The sequence below is a fragment of the Nannobrachium achirus genome (genome assembly GCF_963921795.1).
Source record: "Nannobrachium achirus genome assembly, chromosome: 19".
Classification (NCBI taxonomy): Eukaryota; Metazoa; Chordata; class Actinopteri; order Myctophiformes; family Myctophidae; genus Nannobrachium; species Nannobrachium achirus.
The window spans coordinates 41524237-41547373 of NC_137826.1; the positions used below are offsets into that span (position 1 = coordinate 41524237).

Here is a 23137-nt window from a genome sequence, read left to right on the forward strand (position 1 = left end):
CATTTTGAACTCAAATTGCTTCTGGGGGTCCCTGGAACAAAATATTTTCAGAGGGGGGTCGGAGGCTAAATAATGTTGGGGGTCCTTGACATGAAAATGTTTGAGCACCACTGAAATAGCAACATAAGTTTTTCAGAAAACTCGCAACTCACAACTCGCAACGCATCACTGTGAGCTTGTAGATCTGCGTTTTTTTGGTGAAGAGAGGTGAGGTAGATTGGAAAAATACCTCATCAAGTACAGTGCAAATCATTTCTGTTTTAGTAAGCATATAGATAGATGGTCTAAGTGGTTAATGGGTTAAAACGCAGAGCTGCCTGTCCAATCTCACAGGGGCAGAGAGACAGACAGACAGACAGACAGACAGACAGACAGACAGACAGACAGACACTCTGCTGCAGGAGAGACAGACACCAGGGAAATCAAGCAGCAGTGGTGGAAAAAGTACCCACATTTTCTACTTAAGTAAAAGTATCAATACTGCATTGTAGAAGTACTCTGTTACAAGTAGAAGTCCAGAATTCAAAATGTACTTGAGTAAAAGTACAAAAGTATTGGCATCAAAATGTACTTAAAGTACTTAAAGTAAAAGTACAAAATGTTTGAAAACAGCAGATGTACAAGCTCACTTGTGACGGTATAAAATAGGGCTAAAGTGGTTTATGTATGTTTTATAATAATTACATCTTTAAAGTAACTAGTAACTAAGGTTTTCCAATAATTCTAGTGGAGTAAAAGTTCAATATTTGGATCCGAGATGTAGTGGAGTAGAAGTAAATAAGTATTGGAAATTGGAAAATTGGAAATACTCAAGTAAAGTACAATTACCTCAAAATTGTACTTAAAGTTGTACCATGTAACTTTTTTTATAAAACAAATCTTAAAATTGTCCTAACTGTTAAATCGCTAAAGTTTTAGAACACCCACTCCGTGAATTTCAGCCTGTAAAGCCTTCTCTATATATGTAAACTGCGATCCTTGCCGGGGACCGGATCTCGCGCCAAAATTGCGTCATCACACTACCGGCCAATCACAGCGAGGGTTATACAACTGCCGGCCAATCACAGCGCATCTTGAAGTGGGGTCGCTATGGCAGCCATATTTGTTGTCGCCCGTTTGTACCATCCCTTCTCTAGGTAATTTCGCCTACCAGGCAGGGTGAAGGAGTCCGTATCTCTGGAATTACTGAACGCACAGGAACAAGGGACCCCTCAAAAGATAGATCTCAGCGAGGTGGAGGCAGACGCGGGGGTCTGAAGGTACGAAAAACGGCCGAAAGACGCGGACGCGACCGCGGTTTGCTATAGGGCTAATGACCACTAGTTGGGCATCTTACACAGTATAGCTTTAAGTAAATGTACTTAGTTACTTTACACCACTGGAGACAGCCTGCACAGTGGAGACAGACAGTCGTAGAGGACGGTGGTACAGTACAGTACTGTACTGTACAGTATGAGGGAGACACATGAGAGGATCTGGTGGAATGTGATCCTTGGACGGTATAGCGGCCAATGTTTTCCTTAGCTGGTATTTACCGGCCATTGGCCGAATAGAATTTCAATTGGCCTGTAAATATATACATATACAAATACGTTGACATACAGTAATAGGTTTAAGTTATTGTCTTAGGATAATAGTGATGGATAATATCACGATGAGAATGATTTTCAGCTTTCTTTTGTTGGAGATTAGAATACAACCTTAAGACCCTTGATGCCTGTAAGGATGCATTGTTTTGTATGAATTGTTGGAAGTTAGCTGGAGTTCTAATTTAAACAAAAGGACCATCTTTGGTCTTTAATTGGCTTACTGTAATATGAAATAAAGAATGTTCTTGGCACAGATTTGCACTTGGGGAAAGCCATCCCTAGAATTCATCTCCATGAATTATCCATGAATTCAAGGAGTGTTCATGGGGTGCGTAATTGATTGAAAATAAATATCTTTTTGCGTGAACTAACTGCTCCTATAAAACAGACCCGAGGGCACAGTACTTGGGGTATTCTTTTTTCCCTCACAACCAAATCTCTTCTATACGCTCACGGCAGTGTTCATTTTGTCGCCTAAGACTTAGACTAAAAGATTAAAGATTTGGGATATTTTGTCGATAAGACTAGATAAGACTAACACAATTTCAGAAGACTAAGACTATAATTTGTGTTATTCAAAAGACTAAGACTAAATCTAATGACTGTAACTGCGGCCGTGCGTTTTTTTCGCGATCGAACCCAGTTCGATTCGTGCCTCTTGTCGCATGTGGTAAAAAACTCATCACTCCTTTTATGACTCCTTTTGGGATCCGCAGTGCCGATTCCGCACAGCATTGCACACCAAATCCAATGCGTTTTATTCATGCAGCAAACGAAAAAACGCAACTGTCCTGTGTGCAAAGGGCTTAAGACAGGACTAAGACCAAATGGTGTGTTATTCAAAAGACTAAGACTAAATCAAAATTTGCTGAAAAAATTAACACAGGCTCACGGTGTGCTCTCTCCTTGCTTTCCTGGTGCATGTCTCTCCTACAGTGGACTGTGTCCCTCTCTGCCTACTGTACGTGAGAGTGGACCGACAGCTCTGACGTTTGAAATCCAAAGCAAAGTGAGAATAATCAGAAGCAGAAAGCCACTGCGTGCTCTCCGTTGCTGTGATTGTCGACTGAGGTGAATGTTCCTCCCCAAAGAACTGCAGAGGAATTCTGGACCAATCTTGCCCCGTCAATCAAATTGATGGGGCAAGAGGAGTGATGGGGATTGTGTTTTAATTGCGACCATCAGGTTGCTGTCCGTCATGGCATGCCACACTTTTGCCCTACCCTTATCTCTGCCACCGTTGGCCCTATCGATGCCAAACTTTGCACACACACCCCTTGGATGAAAAATCACAACCTCCAGCCCATGATTTCTTACATGGCCCTCTTCTAGTGCCACCATCACGCCGATTTTAGCAAAACACATTTTTGGACACTGCTCCTACAGATTTTGGCCCAAAATCATGCAAAGCGGTACACAGTATCTCTAAAGTCATGTCATCAACATGGATCTGTCCCATTTCCCATATTCCCTCCTGATTGGCTAGGATTGCCTTCTAAAGTTTGTGTATGCAACGTGACGGTCGCTTTATCTCCCGATTAGGGAGTCTTACTGGTATATATAACTTATATGATATAATGGGGAGAAGCACATTTGCAGGGATTGCTTGGTTAACCACAGTGCAATTGAATGACTTACTATTCATAGATAGTCTGTAAAATGGTTCATCCTTCTATTTATACACCCACCCGTTTACCTGTCCGTCCATCCGTCCGTCCGTCCGTCCATCCATCCATCCATCCATCCATCAATCCGCCTGTGCGTCCGTCCGACCGTCCGTCCGTCCATCCATCCATCCATCCATTTGTCCTTTCATCCATCCATCAATCACCCATCATTCATCCATCCACTACACTAGTGGGCTGAAACATTCATTCACACACGCACGCACGCACGCACGCAGGCACGCACGCAGGCACGCACGCACGCACGCAGGCAGGCAGGCACGCACACACACACACACACACACACACACACACACACACACACACACACACACACACACACACACACACACACACACACACACACACACTGTCTTCATAATAGACCTTTCCACCACTACCATTCAACACACACACACTCACGCACGCACGCGCACGCTCGTTCGCAAATCAATCCCACGGATGCATGTCTGGAATGAGAAGTGGTGTGTACATGCGTGTGTATCCATTTGTGTGTATGTTTGTGTGTGTGTGTGTGTGTGTAGGTGTGTGTGTGTGTGTGTGTGTGTGTGTGTGGGTGGTAATTTGGAGGCGTCTCTGGGGGGTGATCGCTCAGCCCTCCTACATGTCTTAACCCATCTAAAGGACTGGATGTAACCTTGGGGCGCACACACACACACACACACACACACGCACGCACGCACGCACGCACGCACGCACGCACGCACGCACGCACACAATCAGGTACAATATGCAAATGCAGAGTTTTACTGGTGGCTTTCAGGAGGGGGAGCACCTGCATTTCAATAAGAGAGCAGCCAACATAATAGGTTAACATAAAGCTCAGTGTTAACACAATAAGAATTCCCACGACTTCTACTTTCTTTGAAATTACAAAAGGTAACAATCACTGGTTTGAGAGATTTGTGCGGTCGCATTAAAACACAGGGAAGCTTCTGTCTCATCTTGGATGTTTGGGCGTTGACGATTCAATAAGACAGCGCGTCACTTTGTGCCGCGCTTGCTATTTTAGATCAAGTCACCTTTTATTAGCCGAGCTGCATATCCAGTACCATTTAAACCCTCTATTGGTAAACCAAATCTCTTTGCCAAAAAATAGCCGATCTAAGAGCTCACAGTTGCAACGCGTTGTGAGCTTGTGTGAGCTTGTAGATCTGCTATTTTTTGAGCAAAAATGTTCCGCCCCAGGATAATGGGATGTTGGGGATATTTTGATCATCGCGATAATATCGTAAACCGCGATTTCTTTGGTCACAATAATCGTGATATGACATTTTCATATGGTCCCATCACTAGTGGTGAACCTGTAGTACACATCAATGTTGGTTTGTCACTGTGGAACAAGGAGCTGCCGCACGGAGACACACTGAGAGGTAATTGACTCCTAGCACCGTGCACGGGGTTCATCAAATGGGAGAAGGCTAAGCACGTGTGTGGTTGTGCGCGCGTGTGTGTGTGTGTGTGCGTGTGTGTGTGTGTGTGTGTTTGTGTGTGTGTGTACTGTATGTATGTGTGGCCTTGTGTGAGAGAATGCCATTACATTGAGTTGAGTGAGATCAATACGGTATATAACTGCACTTTGTTACAAGAACTCATTTATCAGGTTACCATATCGTCGTTGTCGGGTGAAAACCTTGTATGTCCAAAACCGTTTGTTTTGTATTTATCATTTTTTAAATGAATTAAACTAGTGAAAACCCGATCTACAAGCACACGACGCCTCGCACCGCGAGGCGGTGTGTGCTTGTAGATCTGCTGTTTTCACTACTTTTGTGTGACGGCCTTGTCTGATGAAGCAAGGCTTTACTTTGCGAAAAAACGTACAAAATTGAAACTTGGAGATACGAGTTTTTGCCCGACAATGACAATATCCTCTCTCTCTCTCTGTCACCCCACGTGCGCACATGCACGCCCGCGCGCACAAACACACACGCGGACTGCTGTTGCTGTTCATACTGTGGGCCTTGAGAGAATATAAAGGATTGTCAATGACCAGGTTCAATTCTCAGAGTAAGTCAAGGCAAAAATAAATAGTCAAATACTGTCGCTATCACCGGGAAGGAAATACCATGAGACCTGCTTATGCCGGGGTGACAGTGGCAGTGCAAAACCCAGCGTGTTTCTTTGTGCATCGTAGTGGACATCAGGGTTTCGTAAATGTCCTCTAATACTATATAATATATATGTGACTCTATTGAGTCCTGGTGTTCCTTACCGAGGACAACCATGGCTTTAAAATGATGTATCGTGTGTGGGGTCTCCACATGTATAGTATTTTAAAATATAAAAATAAATTATATATGTTATATAATATGTTATATTATATATTCGTAACATTGTGTGTTAAGACCAGACACAAGTCCAAAAAGTCCTTCATCCAACTGTCAATACTGAAACAATTTGGTTTGAGCTCTTTCCAGTTCATCATAATGGTTAAGGTTAACTGATAAGAATCCCAATTCCGTAATGTGTTATTTAAGATGTTGGGGTATTTACTAACCCAATATAATTTAGAAGACAATGTATCAATAACCTCAAACCAAAATTAACATTTACCAGGGGTGACAGTGCCACAACAGGTGAGTGAGTGTCCCTGTTTCTCCACAGCCATATGTCAGCATAAATGTGAGAGAGAATTATGACATTTATTTCTTTATTGTGTATGGTGTTAATATAAGCACTGTCACATCACGTATAGTATTAGAGAAAATCAGCAAAAAGTGATGACCACTGCAGAGCACAGAAATGAACTGCTGGGTCTCAGGAGGATAGAGCAAAGCGCACAGCAGCAGCAGCATAACAGAGCAGCGAGATAGAAGAGCAGAATGAGTAGTACTGTAAGCTTACTTAACCTTGCTCCGCGAGATGGTGGCAGCATTGCGTATGCATGCTGCACATACATCTGGGACCGCTCAAGGAGAGTTGATATCACCGTAAAGTCCCTGCCCGGACCAATCAGCGGCAGCTACTTGCGGGCTCTATTACGTCTATGGGCGGGCTCTGAGCGAGACTGGGTTTGGCCTGTTTTCTCATGCCAATAAAGCTCCTTTGAATTGAATTGAGTCATCGATAATCGCCTGTTTGTTGTTGTTGCGTTCACTATTCATCATGGCTGCTTATACACTTCTTTGAATTTGTTATAACTCCTTTGATGCGAAGATTTGCATGGCAAAAACAGCAAAAATCTCCGACCTCCATGATATCTTTGTCTTTTTAGCTGCTAACGTGAAAACCAAGTGTACCAAGTGGCGGAGTCAGGTTACACTTGATTCAGTGTAGGCCTAATTTTTTCATAATCAAACATAAAATAGCACAAAAATGTGCAGCCAAAAAAGTTTCATTTCTGTACATGATTTAGGCATCACGCCTCTGGTCCTCTCTGGGCAGAGGGCCTCATCTATATCACAAGCTATGTTCTTCCTTTTGTGTGTGTGTGTGTGTGTGTGTGTGTAGGGTTTCCATTGTACACTCTGGGATTGTTTGGTTATGCCTAAACGATGATGTCATAAGATGGGGACGTTGTTGTTCTGTTGTGTGGGAGAGAGACGCGTGATTATGGGTCCAACTGGGAAAGATGGATAACCACGCCCCGGACTCATTTTTGAAGCTTGTGATTGGCTGAACCGGACGTAGGGAGCGCTCCGTTGTAGTCACTTGGACCGCGCAAGGTGCACCAAAACCCAAGTATCATGGCGTTTATCGTGCGCTTGCCCAGGCCTTACGGCCTGGGCATAAATATAACGATTGCATTCACCACGGCTTCGCGGCCACTCGCGCCTGCGGCGCTCGGGGGCGAAGAGCAGGACCAAGGTCCGCTGGCCTTCGCGCCGCTTGCAATGTCGTGGACAATAACTGTGAAAACGAGCGCTCTATGCCGTTTCCATCCATCTTTCCCAGTTGGATCCATAATCACGTGAGAGAGGCACATGTGTGCAGATTTATAATAAATGGTTTAGCCGAGTTGGCGTTCCAAAGAGTTACCTCCTGGTCATCTTGTCTTTATAAAGAGATCATTAAGCTTACACATATAATACACCGCCGTCTCGGACGCTACATTGGTGGCAGCGGTAGTTGGAGTGTGGAGTTTTATGACTGTTTTCTCTCCATGGACAGTTACTTGGAGTTTCTACTTTGTCTTTGTTTACGCTGGACTCGAGCACTATGCTTGGTGGACGTAAGAGTGAGGACTGTAAGAAAGAGAGCACGACGTGGGATATGGACGGAGAGAGAGAAGATTACGGACGTGCGGGGAATTATGCTGTGAGTGGCTTCAAAGTGGAGCTCCCGCCGCCGTTCCGTGGTGACGGACAGAAGCCGTTTGCTACATGGATAAAGCAGTTTGAAGCCGCGGTCCGCGCTCAGACGAGGGGGGCGTCGTCCGCGGGCTACAATGATACTCTGGCCAACATTCTGCCTACCAGGCTGGACGGGGCAGCGTTCCTGTTGTGGGACAGTCTGCCTGGAACTGTACAGTGGGATTATGGACGTGTGAAGGAGAGGCTGAATGAGGCTTTTGGGATGAAGCAATACCTGCTGTACTTCCAGACCTGCGTGAATGCGCGTCCCCGCCAGGCAAACGAGAGCTTGGAGGTGTATGCAGCGGATATTTCCAGGCTCGTGGCGGAGGCATTTCCCGACTATGACTGGATTGCACAGAATGGTGAGAAATTCAGGCGTTTTCTTGCCGGCCTGGACCCTGTTCTTCAGTCCAAGTGCCATGAACAGGGAGCAACTGACATGGAAGAGGCTCTGATAATAGCAAGCCGCTGTGAGCGTGCACGACAGGCTGTGCTGGGGGCTGGCGCGCCACCTGTGTCACCCTATTGTGGCCCGCTTCCGGCTGTTGTGGCTCATCTCAATTCACCGGCACCGGCAACTGTTGTGGACTGTAATGCTAACGCGGCAGAGAAGCTCATCCATGTTGTGGAACGCCTCTCCTTGAAGGTGGACAACTTACAGACTGAGGTGCAGGAGCTGAGAGTGCGTGGCCGCAAGGGCGAGGACGGCAGGCGAGGCTCCCTGCCCCGCGAGGATTGGCTGCAGGATGCAGGGGAGCGCGGAGGACAACGAGGTGCCTGTCACTGTGAATGTGGCAGGTTTGGCTGCAGGTCTATGGTCGGGAGCCATCAGAGGGGCCGTTCTCCACAACGTGAGCCGCAGAGGGGTTACAGCGCCAGGGAGTGGTCTCCACGAGAGCGGGGGACCCGAGCGGACTTCTCGCCACGCCGATCAGATGACACGGATCCTCGGGAGCGACGCGTCACAGAGGATCGGCAGCCGAGGCGTGCAGTGAGGTTCCTGTCTCCCTCCAGGCGTTCACCATCTCCATCCCCACGTGGACGGCAGCAGGGAAACTTCGAGTAGCTGGCATCGGGGCCCAGATGCCAGCTTCATCACACCAGGGTCAAAGTGACAGCTCAGCGACGACAGTTCCAGGTCAGACGGATTCATGTGCTGTGGGTGAGTCCAAGTGTACACTACAGCCTATGTCAAAGGGGTCATAGAAGGTGTTAACGTGACTGTGCTTATTGACTCTGGTTCGAGTGTGTCGCTGATTTCAGAAGATTTCAAAATGTCCATTCCAAGCCTGAGTAGGCGTGTGTTGAGTAAGCAGTACAGCTTTGCCCGCGCAGTTAACGGACAATTGTTGGACACTGTGGGTACCATGACTCTGCCCATACGGTTGGGGGGTGGACACTGGGAACAGGTTGTTCATGTAGTACGGGGCGCAACACAAGCTGTTCTGTTGGGGTTTGATTTCATGCTGCTAAACCATGCTGTTTTGGATACTGGCCAGGGACTGCTGCGTTTCTGTGATGTTGAAGTGCCTCTCATGCATGCAAATGATTTCATACCAGAGTGTTGTAACATATCTGTGTCTGACAATGCTACTGTCCCGCCTTTTAGTGAAATGATTGTACCTGTTCGGGTTGAGCCACCCCGCCTTGCTGGGCCACACACAAGTTCTTATCTGGGCTACTTGGAGCCTGAGGTGCGCGATACACTGGGTCTGGTGGTCGCACGTACGGTGGCACCAGTAAAAGATGGGTGCACAGTCGCGCGGTTGCTCAACCCAACAGACAGTGAGCTCAAACTGTATCCTGGTTCATGCCTTGGTGTAGTATACCATGTTAATGATTGTGATGTACTTAACACTGCAAAGGTCGTCGCTTCTACACAGGATGCTGTCTCACTGCCAGATTTAAGTGACTGTCCATTGCCTGCGGAACAGAAGCGGCAACTGCAGGCTCTACTGGAGGAGAAGCAGGTGGTGTTCCGCACCGGACGGAGCGGCGCGGTGAACCCCGATCTCGTCAAACACCGCATACAGACAGGTGACCACCCCCCAGTGAAGCGACGGGCCTACCGCACCTCCCCCGAGAAGCGGAGGGAGATAGATCGCCAGGTGAAGCGCCTGTTGGGAGAGGACGTCATTGAGGAGAGCTGTAGCCCATGGTCCTCTCCCGTGGTGCTCGTAAAAAAGAAGGACAAGTCGTGGCGGTTCTGTGTGGACTACCGGGGCCTCAATTCGGTAACAGTGAAGGACTCTCATCCACTACCTCGAGTGGATGACACTCTGGATGCACTGGCTGGGGCCACCTGTTTCAGCACCCTGGACTTTTCGGATGGGTACTGGCAGGTTGAGGTGGCGCAAGAAGACCGAGAGAAGACCGCGTTCAACACTGGCCAGGGCCTATACCAATTCAAGGCCATGCCCATGGGCCTGACCAACGCGCCAGCCACCTTCCAGTGGGTCATGGAGCTGGTGCTGAGGGGCCTGCCATGGCACATTTGCATGGTGTACCTCGATGACATTTTGGTATACAGCAGATCGTTTGAGGACCACCTCTCAGCCCTGCGGGAGGTCTTAACTCGCATTGGGGCTGCTGGTCTACGTCTGAACGCCAAAAAATGTCATCTGGCCCGCAATCACGTGGTCTTCCTTGGCCACGTGATTTCTGCAGAGGGGCTTCAACCCGACCCCCGGAACACCGAAAAGGTGAGATCTTGGCCTGTACCACGGTCTGCCACTGAGACCCGTGCATTCCTGGGCCTCTGTTCATACTATAGGAGGTTCGTTAAAGGACCAGGTCACCTCTGGGACAACCAGATCTTATTGTATTGTTTTGTGGGACACGATCAACACAATCCTGAGTTATTTTTTGTGTTCAATCTGTGTTTTTAGATATTTTAGTATTTCAGCCGATTTCAGCATGCTACAACTGGTCATATGATGCAAAATGCATCATATGACCAGTTGTAGCATGCTGAAATACTAACATATCTAAAAACACAGATTGAACACAAAAGATAATTCAGGATTGTGTTGATCGTGTCCCACACAACAATAAAATAAGATCTGGTTGTCCCAGAGGTGACCTGGTCCTTTAAGTCCTTTGCACAACGCGCGGGACCCCTCCACCGTCTCACAGAGAAGGATGTTCAGTTTCAGTGGACAGAGCAATGCCAGGAGGCGTTTGAATTCTTGCGAGACTCACTATGTGGTGAGCCTATTGTGTGTCAGTCACCCAGACTTTGAACAGCCGTTTACACTGTACACCGACGCGTCTCAGATTGCAGTGGGGGCCGTGTTGGCACTAGAAGTGGATGGCCTGGAGAGGGTGGTGGCTTATGCTAGCCGCTCCCTCACCGGTGTCGAACGTCGGTGGTCCACATTCGACAGGGAGTTGTGGGCAATTGTATGGGCTGTTCGTAACTTCAGACACTATTTGGGTGTTCTCCCGTTCACAATTGTCACGGATCACCGGCCGCTGGTAGGCTTACGGCGGCTCACTATCGACAATGACCGCACAGGGCGTCGTAGCAGATGGGCCCTAGAGTTAGATCCGTACGAGTGGGTCATCGTTCACAAGAGTGGGGCTCAGCATACGAATGCTGATGCCCTTTCACGCAGGCCCGAAGCAGAGGTGATCGACAGTGCAACCCCTGAAAATGAAACGTCTCTGGTGGACACGGGTACCCAGGTGGCGATGGAGGAAGGCCCCGGTGCTGTGTGCGTCATAGAGAGTCCGGCAGCGGCCTCTGCCACAACCCACTCCAGTCCTTCTCCCCCGGAGTTCCAGGAGCCTGCAGACCTGGCCTCAATTTATACCCTTTCACATGATGGTTCCAATGTGAAGGAGCTTCAGCGGGAGGACACGGACATAAGGCAGGTCCTGGCCTGGTTGGAGGATGGACGGAAACCTCCTCCATGGAGAGTGAAAGGCGATACTCTAAGAGCCCTGTGGCGTGTGTTTGAAGAGCTGATGTTGGTCGATGGACTGTTGCGCAGGCTCGTCCGGTTGCCGGATGGCAGGGAGGTAACAGTAGTTGTTGTACCTGCTGTGCTGGTACCCGAGGTTCTGGGGCATCTACATGGAGGCCCGTTGACGGCGCATCTGGCTTTTGCTAGGGTGATGGCACGCGCAAAGGTGCTGTGTTATTGGCCAGACATGGCAAGGGACATTAAGAAATACTGTGAGCAGTGCTATGCTTGTCAAAGACGAAAGTCCCCAGTGCCCCGCCATCATGCTCCTATGAGGACCACACAGGTGGAGAGACCCTTCCAGCGTGTTGCTGCTGACATACTTGAGTTGCCGGTCACGACCAGAGGCAACAGGTATGTTTTGGTTGTGGAGGACTATTTCTCCAAGTTTGTGAATTTGTATGCCATGCCTGATCAGAGGGCCAACACGGTCGCCAAGCACCTGTTCGGGGATTACGTCCTGGAACATGGGGTGATGGAGGCCCTGCACACGGATCAGGGGGCTCAGTTTGAGTCTGAAGTGGTGAGGCGCCTCTGCGAGATGTTGGGGGTGAAGAAAACGCGCACCACGCCGTACAATCCCAAGTCTGATGGAATGGTGGAACGCTTCAATCGCACACTTATTGATCAGTTGGCGAAGACCCTCCTGTCTTATGAGGGGGAGTGGGACTCTTTCCTGTCTCAGGTCGCTTTTGCATACAACACAAGTGTGCATGACAGTACAGAGTTCACGCCTTTCTTCCTCACACACGGCAGGGAGGCCCGGACGCCTGTGGATGTGCTGCTGGGTCCGCGAGTGCAGGGCAACACTGTATGTGGTCCCCCAGGGGACTTTGCCGGTTCTCTCCTCGGGTCCTTGGAGACCGCGTTCAGCCGGGCTAGAGATAACAGCCTTGCAGCAAGCAGAGGTCAAAAGCGCTATTATGACAGGAGGATGAGGCACAAGCCTTATGTGCCTGGGGACCTTGTGTGGTTGAATGATCCCACAGAGAGTCGTCGTAAATTGGCTCCGCACTGGAAGGGGCCTTATATGGTGCGGCGCAGGATGGACCGCGAAGACGTGGTCGAGGTCACTTACCAGATTAGTAGCCCGTTTGGCGATGAAGCCCCATTGCAAGTCGTGCATTATGACAGGCTGCGTCCCTACACCCTACCTGTAACATATCCTTTGGCGGGCCCTGCGAAGGGTATCTTTCCCTTTCCCTCGCCTACTGTGGAGCATGGAGAGGCTGTCCCTCGGAACGACCGTACGGGCTATTCTCCGCCTCCTGCGGAGGCGGTCTGTGATACTGGAGTGGGGGATGGCTCCCTCGAGTCCCCTGTGCACACGCCTTCCCCGCCTAGGGTTTCTCGGGTTGGGAGGCCTGTGCGGGTCCCTATACGTTTTGGGGATTATGTGATGTGATGGGTGCATGCTGCAGTATTTTCTGTTTTTGTTGTGTTCTGAAGAGTTCATTCAGTGAGGTTGTAATTAGGGTTGTTCGATGTGGCCTAAAAATAAAATCTCGATTTATTTCTCAGAAAAGTCGATTTTCGATTCCGATTTCGATTTTTTGGTAAAAGAATAATACATTGTTTCAACTATGTTGTTTTCATTTAAAAAATGCAGACATGATTTTTTTTTATTATTGTTTTACTTTTTACATTTTTTATATAGCCAAATAGCAGAATCTAATGTGATGAGCCCTGCCCAGTCTGACGTGTGCTGCACGTGCATCAAAGAAATTACACATCAGAGATAAAGTAGTATTAATTTGGTGTCGGACCTTGTCGTCCTGCTTTAGGAGGACCGGGCTGTGCACTTTTTGCCCCGTGCAAGGCTCCAATGAGTAAGAATTACCCTAATTAAAGTGAAAATCGATTTTACGATTTCTTATTTTTTAAATCTTCCAAAGGACAAAATCCCGATTTCGATTAAAAATCGATTAATCGGAAAACCCTAGTTGTAATACTGTTTGCACCTTGTTTACATGTCTAACGGGGTCATGTGGAATTTTGAATAATGTGTGTTTACAGTGCCTTGATGTTGGGTTTATGCACTTGTGTACTTTATTTGTTTTTTTTCTCTCTACATTGTTCCATTTGGTCCTCTCTTGTTGAATGTTGTTATAAAAAAAAAAAAAAGAAATAAAAAAAATAAAAAAAGGAAGAAAAGACATGGAAATGAGGACATTTCTTTTTGTAAGGGGGGACGGGACGTATGTAGGGTTTCCATTGTACACTCTGGGATTGTTTGGTTATGCCTAAACGATGATGTCATAAGATGGGGACGTTGTTGTTCTGTTGTGTGGGAGAGAGACACATGTGTGCAGATTTATAATAAATGGTTTAGCCGAGTTGGCGTTCCAAAGAGTTACCTCCTGGTCATCTTGTCTTTATAAAGAGATCATTAAGCTTACACATATAATACACCGCCGTCTCGGACGCTACATGTGTGTGTGTGTGTGTGTGTGTGTGTGTGTGTGTGTGTGTGTGTGTGTGTGTGTGTGTGTGTGTGTGTGTGTGTGTAGATAGATAGATAGATACCTTTATTATCCCAAGGGGGAAATTTAGTTGTACAGTAGTAGCACAGCAGTATACAGTTATTTACAAAGTTACAGAGACGTAAGAAGAGGAAAAAAAAACAAAGACAAAGACAAGAGCAGTACAGTACCAATAAGGAGAAGGTGCATCAATAGAGGGGGGCGAATAATATATAAGTATATATACATAAAGTGTCTTGCAAAAGAGACCATAGCAGTCAATGCTAGTTAGTGCAAACAAGTATCTCACTGTCATTGTTAAACAAAGCAAAAATACTCAGAAACTACCAACACTAACAACCTAATAGTGCAGTGTCAAAAATCAGTGCGAAAAAACGAAGAAACTAGGAAGCGTGTCACCGCAAGGCGCACCTGAGCACTCTTCCTGGAAGGTCCTTAGAGTTCAAAGTCAATACAGCAATTGTTCCTTAGAGGTCAAAGTCAATACAGCAATGGTTCCGTAAGTCTAAGTTAGGAAGGGAGACCTTTTCAAGCGTCCGTTATGTGTCTCGTTGTACAGCTTAAGGGCAGCCGGTACAAAAGATTTTCCTAATCTCTCACATCTCCGTACTGGGTAGGTAAAGCGGTCGTTTCCTCTCTTACTCCAGTAACTGGTGATCTCTAGATGGAGGGGGTGGGAGGAGTTCTCCAAGATGGAATCTAGCTTCTTCGCAGTGCGCACCCTGGTTACTTCCTCCACCCCCTGCAGAGAGGACCCAACGACAGAGCCAGCTTTCTTCACCAGTCTGTTTAGGTTAAACGTGTCACCTGCTCTGTTGTTGCCACCCCAGCATGTTATGCCAAAAAAGAGGACACTTGCCATGACAGACTGATAGAACATCTGTAGCATCCTATTGCACACCCCAAACGATCTCAGTCTTCTCAGGAGGAACAGCCTGCTTTTCCCCTTGCTGTGAATCGCCTGCGCGTTGTCCGACCAGTCCAGTGAACTATTCAGGTGTACTCTGAGGAATTTGTAGTTATCCACGAGCTCAACCACCTCACCGTTAATGGTGCTTGGCACCGGGGGGACTCTCTTGGAGGTGCGGAAGTCCACCACCATCTCCTTAGTCTTGCTTGCGTTGAGCTTGAGATGGTTGTCCTCGCTCCACTGCACAAAGTCCCTAACCACACCATCGTGCTCAGCCGTGTTGTCACCCGAGATCTTGCTGATCACTACGGTATCATCTGAGAACTTCTGCAGATGACAGGTCTTGGAGTTGAAGCGGAAGTCCGATGTATAGAGAGTGAACAGGAAGGGTGAGAGCACAGTTCCTTGAGGGGCCCCCGTGTTGCTCACCAGCACATCGGACCGACAGCCCTGCAGTCTCACAGACTGTGGTCTTTCTGAAAGGTAGTCTGTGATCCATGCCACAAAGCCCTTGTCCACCCCCATCAGCGTAAGCTTCTCCGCAAGCAGAGACGGTTGGATAGTGTTGAAAGCACTGGAGAAGTCAAAAAACATAATTCTGACTGTGCTGCCCAGATCTTCCAGATGGGTGAGAGACTTATGGAGCATGTAGGTGATGGCGTCATCAACCCCAATATCAGCCTGGTAGGCAAACTGAAGGGGGTCCAGGTGATCACTGACCGCCGGTCTCAGTAGGTTCAGAACCAGCCGTTCAAAGACCTTCATGACCTGTGATGTCAGGGCGACTGGTCTGTAATCATTGAGGACCGAGGGACGGGTCTTCTTAGGCACTGGGACAATGCAGGAGGACTTCCACAGCTGTGGTACCTTCCCCGTCCTCAGGGAGAGGTTGAAGAGATGCGTGAGGGGGACAGCAAGCTGCTCCGCGCAAGCCTTAAGCACCTTAGAGTTGATGTTATCAGGTCCCGCTGCTTTCCTGGTGTTGACTTTTCCGAGTTGGCGCCTCACTTGCTCGGTGGTGAGAAACAGGGTGGGTGGGGGGGGGGGAGATGGTGCAGGGGAAGAAAGAGGGCGGCAACCGAGGTCACCGTTTGACCCAGCCACTGCTTGTTGAACATTAACAGGAGCACCGTCAAACCGATTGAAAAAACGGTTCATCTCGTTTGCCAGCTCCTCCGTGCCTGACACAGTAGAGTTGGCAGAGCCGTACCCCGTGATCTTCCTAAAACCACCCCACACTTGTCTCGTATTGTTCTCCCTCAGAGAGTTCTCCAGCTTAGCTTTGTAGCTCCCTTTTGCCTGAGCCTTGACTGTTTTAAGCTCCTCCACCACCACCCTCACGCCCTCCGAGTCACCTGCATGGAACAGATCCCTTTTTCTCTTAAGGAGGTGAATGATTTCTTTTGTCATCCACGGCTTGTTGTTAGAGAAGCAGCGAACCTTCTTAGTAGGAACACACACCTTCTCGCAGAAGCAGATATAGTCAGTGATAACCTGACAAAGGCTATCTACATCATCCCCATGTTCACTGAAAAATGATTCCCAGTCTGTCATTTCAAAATCAAATCTGAGTCTCTCCTCCGTCTCCCCCGTCCAACACTGAACCTCCCTGATGAATGGAAGCACTCTCTTCACGACAGGAAGATACGAGGGCTCCAGTTTCACCATGGAGTGATCAGAGCCACACACAGGGGGGAGGGAGACGCAACTGTATGCGTTCCTAACATTAGCATACAGGAGGTCAAGAGTATGTGTATGTGTGTGTGTGTGTGTGTGTGTGTGTGTGTGTGTGTGTGTGTGTAGTGTTTGAACAACAAGGTGATGTGTAATTGACACCAGACCTCAATGTTTAGAGATTTGAATATTTGTGTGTTGCAGGTTGATGCTTAGAGATTTTACGTGAGAAGTGTGCGCAACAATTGAACATTGTGTATAGTGTTTAGACAACAAGGTGATGTGTGTAAAGCAGGAAAGTCACAGTCTAACACAGATAAGGGAGTGTGAATTAGTGTCAAATCGGGTTGAGCAATAGGTACATGAAGTGAAGGTTGTGCACATTGTGCTGAAATTTTGTGTGTTAAAACACATTAGGTGCCTTTATTTTGTAGTGATCCCTAGAGTGCCTCGGTTTATCTCCCATAGACCTGTGCTTTTATTTTGAAGAGCCAGAGTCAAAAGGTGCACGCTTCGTGTCATTTCACACATTTCAACAATAACCCGGATGTTGTTACGTTTCACCATGTAGCGGCCATTGCCGACCGCGGTCAAAGATATTTAATTAATGAAGATAGCTCAACTTCATTGGATCCACTAGAGTGCGACATTGTACACAAATCCTACAAATAGACTCCTAAGTGGGCGCCGGCTCTGACGGCAAATCTCGCGCACGTCCTGTTTACTGGTGCTATAGATCCCGCGAGAGTGTGTTGCTGGGACAGCTAAAGAGCAATATTAAAGTTGATTTTCTCCTTCGTTGTGTTGCTGAAAAAAGCCACTTTAGTATGACAATTTTGTTAATATTATGTGGCTTGTGAAGATCAGGTCCAATATTTAGTTCAGTGAGCATAGCTTCTGAACTATTATTTTGCTCTGTGTTCACGTTAGCTCTCTCATTGGAAATGAATAGACTCCAAACATGCTTCCGCCTCCTAAAAAGGTATCCACCTACGTCACGCAGAAACGGGAAGTACGGGTCTAATGCACCCTCTTGCTATCGCACTCTTGGCCGCGGTCTATCATTGTTGCTATTTTGCCATGAGAAAATGCGGTTCTGGGTCATCCAAAAGATTTTTGGAGATAAAGAAGCTTTTTTTTGCAGCACAATAAATGGATCTCCATGGGATTTTTTTTGCTCTGCGATGATGTCATCGCCTAATGGAAACTGATCGGTGAGTCTGCCTTCACCAACGGACCCTCCCCGACGGTACAGTAAGGATTAATAATATAACATGTTATACCGTATAATATCCCGAATATGTTCGGGAATGGCACTTTACCACCCATTTTTTTCCCCCGAATTAATTTGGGATAGGCACTAAAAGTGTTGTTAACAATCGTGGAAAAACTGTAAATAGCCCGCCCCAATCAGATATGTGTCTATCACCTGATGTTGAGCAGGTGCTGCTTTGGGTTGTCTGCCTGAACTAGCTCCACAGGCGTGGTATACAGTATGTGAATGTACAGGGGAGGCGTCTGGTACAGTATGTCTACTAGGTGTGTTTGTACACCTGCGAGGACCTTCTTCTCACCTGTTAGATACATCTCCTCTCCTTCCAGGAAGGTCATGTGACAGCGGGCACACCTGGCACAGGTAGGGTGGTAGTGCTTACCTCCTGCCTGGAAGAGAACGGAGGAGAGGAGAGGAGAGGAGAGGAGAAGAGAAGAGAAGAGAAGAGAAGAGAAGAGAAGAGAAGAGAAGAGAAGAGAAGAGAAGAGAAGAGAAGAGAAGAGAAGAGAGAAACAAGTTATGGTTATAGGAGAGGACAGGGGGACCTCAGAAAAGAGAACAATTAAAAAGAAAGAAGGAGGAAGTAGTTCCAATCTATGGAGGAGGACCAGCTGTGCTCTTCACAGCTTGTCATGGATGCCAACACACTGACGCACAAAATGCCCTACAGCACAAAACATGTAATCCATTTATCTCTCTCTGTCTCTGCACAACAGCCTCTTGAAAAGTGAGAACAAGCTAAATCTCCTCATCTTCCTATCTTTGTGAAGATGTGTGGTTTTCACACACACACACACACACACACACACACACACACACACACACACACACACACACACACACACACACACACACACACACACACACACACACACGCTATCACACGCGCATACACACAAAAATGTTGTTAATGTGCTCACCTCCAGTACCCTCCCGCTGATGTACCTGTTACAGGTCACACATCTGATGCCGTACTGGGCGTGGTAGTCAGCCTCGCAGTACGGCACTCCATCCCTTATAGAAAGACACAGGGTGTGGCATCATCAGGTACAAATAGAACCAAATACGATTTGGTTCCATTTGTATATGTTCAAAGTTACTGTATGGGGGCCCTTGCAAATACAATATTTGAGAACCACTAGTACTAGTCGGACTCCTAACGTGTCATAGTGTGGTCATATATCGTCACTGTCGGGCAGAAACCTCGTATCTCCAAGTTTCAAAAAGTTATTTCGTAAAACAAAGCCCTGCTTCATCACACGAGACCGTCGCACAGGACTAGTGAAAATAGCCGATCTACAAGCACACAACGCCTCGCACAGATCATTTTTAAAACGGTAAATATAAAACGAACGGTTTGGACATACATGGTTTTCACCCGACAACGTCGATATGTCTACTAATATACAGTATGTCAAGAGAAGAGAAGAGAAGAGAAGAGAAGAGAAGAGAAGAGAAGAGAAGAGAAGAGAAGAGAAGAGAAGCATGATAACATTCAGTACATACTGAATGTTATCTCCTCCTGGGCCACATACATGGCCCAGGAGGAGAGCGTGCACCTACTTGCTGATGTACTCCCCAGTGAGGGTGCAGCCGCAGGTGTGGCATTTGAAACAGCTGACATGCCACTGTCTCTCCAGAGCCAGGAGAGACTGGCCCTGTTTAATCTCCTCTCCACAACCCGAACAGTCTGAGTGAAGAAGAGAAGAACAGTCTGAGTGAAGAAGATCGAGAAGAACAGTCTGAGTGAAGAAGAGAAGAACAGTCTGAGTGAAGAAGAGAAGAACAGTCTGAGTGAAGAAGGAAGGGGGTGCATGAGGAGCAGAAAGCAGAACCTAAGAATACTGCATGAGGCACTCTCACTCTCTCTCTCTCCTTCCCTTTTCTTTCTCCTACAGTGGCCCACTTTCCCCTCTCCTCTCACCACTCCACTCTGCCTCCACTCCTTTCTAGAGGATAGTTCCCCTATAGAGAAACACCTGGCCCTGGAACCTGGGAATTACCAGAAGGAAGTATATACTGTAAGGCATGCCAGCATGGCATGACTTCTTCATTTGCAATACTTGTATTTATTTATTTATTTCACTGCCCTTTGTGCATTGTTCTTAATTTGAGACAGACAGTAGAAAGACTGAGAGGGAGACAGAAGAGAGACAGACAGTAGGAAAGCTGAGAAGGAGACAGCCTAGGAGAGACATACAGTTTGATGGCTGAGAGGGAGACAGTGTAGGAGAGACAGACAGTAGGAAAGATGAACGGGAGTCAGTGTAGGAGAGACAAGCAGTATAGGAAAGCTGAGAGGGAGACAGTGTAGGAGAAACAGACAGTAGGAAAGTTGAGAGGGAGACAGTGTAGGAGAGACAGACAGAAGGAAAGCTGAGAGGAAGACAGCGTAGGAGAGACAGACAGTAGGAAAGCTGAGAGGGAGACAGCGTAGGAGAGACAGACAGTAGGAAAGCTGAGAGGGAGACAGTTTAGGAGAGACAGACAGAAGGAAAGCTGAGAGGGAGACGGTGTAGGAGAGACAGACAGTAGGAAAGCTGAGAGACCGCTGGTGGAATTGGATTCTTGGCCAGGTGAGATAATGTGATGTTCTAAGGAAACCACTAAACCATTGAAGGTCACACCAAATCTGCATTGTTAGTTTTTGTGATAAATCCCAGCATGGCAAACAGCAAGGAGGAGTGGTTGGCTACCTCTGAGTGCCCTGCCCTCCTTGCTCTGTCCTGACTTCTGTTCCTCTATTGCACTCGCCATGTGAACAGTCTGACCTAACTAACTCCTGTGTGTATACAGTGTGCACGCGCACACATGCTGTGTGTATTGTAGTGTGAGTGTGTGTGTGTATGTGTGGATATGGGGCATTTGTGCGTGCGTGCGTGCGTGCGTGCGTGCGTGCGTTGACCATGTGGTTAAAGTGAAGCAGGTCTCAGCAGGTAAACAGTGTTTCAGTGTCAGGTCAGGAGGCGGCCTGCAGGCAAACAAGTGTTGGACTCTACTGTCTGTGCGGGACACTTTACACCGTAGAACAGAACGTTTCACCACCTGCATCATTTATCAGCAAGATATGTGACTGTGTGCGTGCGTGTGTGTTCAAGGTTAAAGCTTTATTTATTGTTACATCTTGTGTACAAGTAAGAGTCAAATAATCATATCCTCATGCATTGCAGCAACTTTATGGGCCCATTTTCCACAATGACATCCATTTCATCATTCGTTACGAAATGTCATGTCATGGTTTGATGGATTGAATACTTTATTAGCAGTTTGCATAGGAAAAGTACTGTACAGTACAGTTGAGATACAAGATCTACTAAAAGGATTAAAACCCCAAGAAAGCGCAAAGGCTTGTTTAAATCGGGGTCCTTTTGTACTGTGTCAGCTGGAGTCAATATGGCTTGAGTGTGTGCTGCGAAAACTGTGGGAGGATTAGTGTGCCAAACTTTGGGTCGTCTTTTGTCAGCTGGAGCCAAAACAAGGAATACTGCGCTGGATTCAACACCTCAGAATAGCAGCACAGTCTCAGTCTACAGCTGATGTAGAAAAACAAAACTAAAAAGACAAAAACAGAGTAAGAGCCAAGAACAAGTCGCCATGCCCCAGTGCCATCTTGTTCAGACTGTGTGCTTGTGTGTGTGTGCATGTGTGTGTGTGTGTGTGTGTGTGTGTGTGTGTGTGTGTGTGTGTGCATGTGTGTGTGTGTGTGTGTGTGTGTGTGTGTGTGTGTGCGTGCGTGCGTTCGTGTGTACATGTACGTGTGTGTTTCTTACAACTGGGTCCGTGGACCTTGACAGGCTTGTCGGTGTTCAGACTTTGCGAGCACTGCTGACACACACACTTCTTCCCACTGAAGGTCACCCTGTCACCAATAGGAAATGGGCTCCTGCGCACACACGCACATGCACACGCACACACACACACACACACACACACACACACACACACACACACACTCACACACACACACGCACCATGTTAGCCATCAAGTACAACAGGTTAATGTTGCGTAGCAGCACACAGCAGGGGCACATGGTGAGCTACAGAGATATATCTGATATTTCGGGTGTGTGACACCAGCGCGCAACGATAAATGAGGCATAAACTCCGATCTCAACCCCTAAACCCAACCTCTAGAGCAGGGGTCTTCAACGTTTTTAAAGCCCAGGACCCCTTTGCTGAGAGAGATGAAGCTGGGACCCCCACTGTAGTACTGTATGTATACATTTTGTATATGTAAAACATTATAATCAGATTCCTAACCCTGTAAAATTGTACAATAACTGTTGGGACATTTACAAAAACATTTAAAGATATTTTTGAGGGCTTTTTTTTGTTGCCTTTATTCGATACTTATTATTATCTATTTGAGAATACAGTAGACAGACAGGAAATAGGCAGAGAAAGCGATGGGGAGGGACACACACCAAAGTCGTCGGGAACGGGTCACATACCGGTACGTCAGCCATCCGGCCCCACTGTGAGGACATTTTTGAACACGCACGCACGCACGCACGCACAGGGGCGTCACAAGGGGTTCAAAAATAGCAGATATACAAGCTCACAGCGTGGCACCGAGTGCCGCGCTGCGAGCTTGTAGATCTGCTGTTTTTGAAAAGTCGTGAAAATGTGTGCAAATCTTTGAATATATGTATTTTGTCCTGGGTATGACGTTAAACTGCATCCAACCTGGAGAGGGATGGGCGCCGCCAGGTTCAACTGCCCAAGACACACCACATGATGACAACTACAGCTTTACCCATACCGGCTCGGTCGTCGCCCGGGTCAACAATGACCGCGCCTACCGTTGGCCACCAGGACGGAGGTGGAAAGTTTACTACTGGGAAACTCTGCAGGTTCCGCACTAGAGACAATATAGTTGTGGGAACCTGGAACGTAAGAACACTAACTGCTGATGGGAAACTCGAAGAGGTAGCCCACAAAATGGATCAATACCGCTGGAATATCTTGGGCATCAGCGAGCTACGTTGGAAAGGATTTGGTGAAACACCAACTGACGTAGGCCCTAAGCTCTATTTCAGTGGCAAGGAAGACAAACACCAGCATGGTGTTGGTTTCCTTGTTCACAAAGACATTATGGACACTGTCATGGGCTGCCGGCCAGTCTCAAGCAGGCTCATTACCATTCGTATGAGAGCAAACCCATTCAACATCACCATCATTCAGGTCTATGCCCCAACATCCACGTATGAGGACAGTGAGGTGGAAGATTTTTACGATCAACTTCAAGCAGTTCTAG

General features: G+C 47.5%; 2 protein-coding genes across 2 annotated transcripts in view; both read right to left on the reverse strand.

Moving 5' to 3' along the window:
• The window catches only part of hspa4a (heat shock protein 4a), a 460486-nt gene that overhangs the window by 221358 nt on the left and 215991 nt on the right, over positions 1 to 23137 (reverse strand). The gene's annotated exons all lie outside the window — the stretch shown is intronic.
• LOC308304070 (actin-binding LIM protein 3-like) overlaps positions 1 to 23137 on the reverse strand; it is a gene marked incomplete at both ends in the record, with an annotated part of 116840 nt that overhangs the window by 52279 nt on the left and 41424 nt on the right. The window contains 4 exons of the mRNA XM_080748629.1: positions 18182 to 18269; positions 18801 to 18894; positions 19444 to 19570; positions 21651 to 21763. Coding sequence (XP_080604755.1) covers positions 18182 to 18269; positions 18801 to 18894; positions 19444 to 19570; positions 21651 to 21763 — 422 coding nt within the window. The remainder of the gene's footprint in view (positions 1 to 18181; positions 18270 to 18800; positions 18895 to 19443; positions 19571 to 21650; positions 21764 to 23137) is intronic.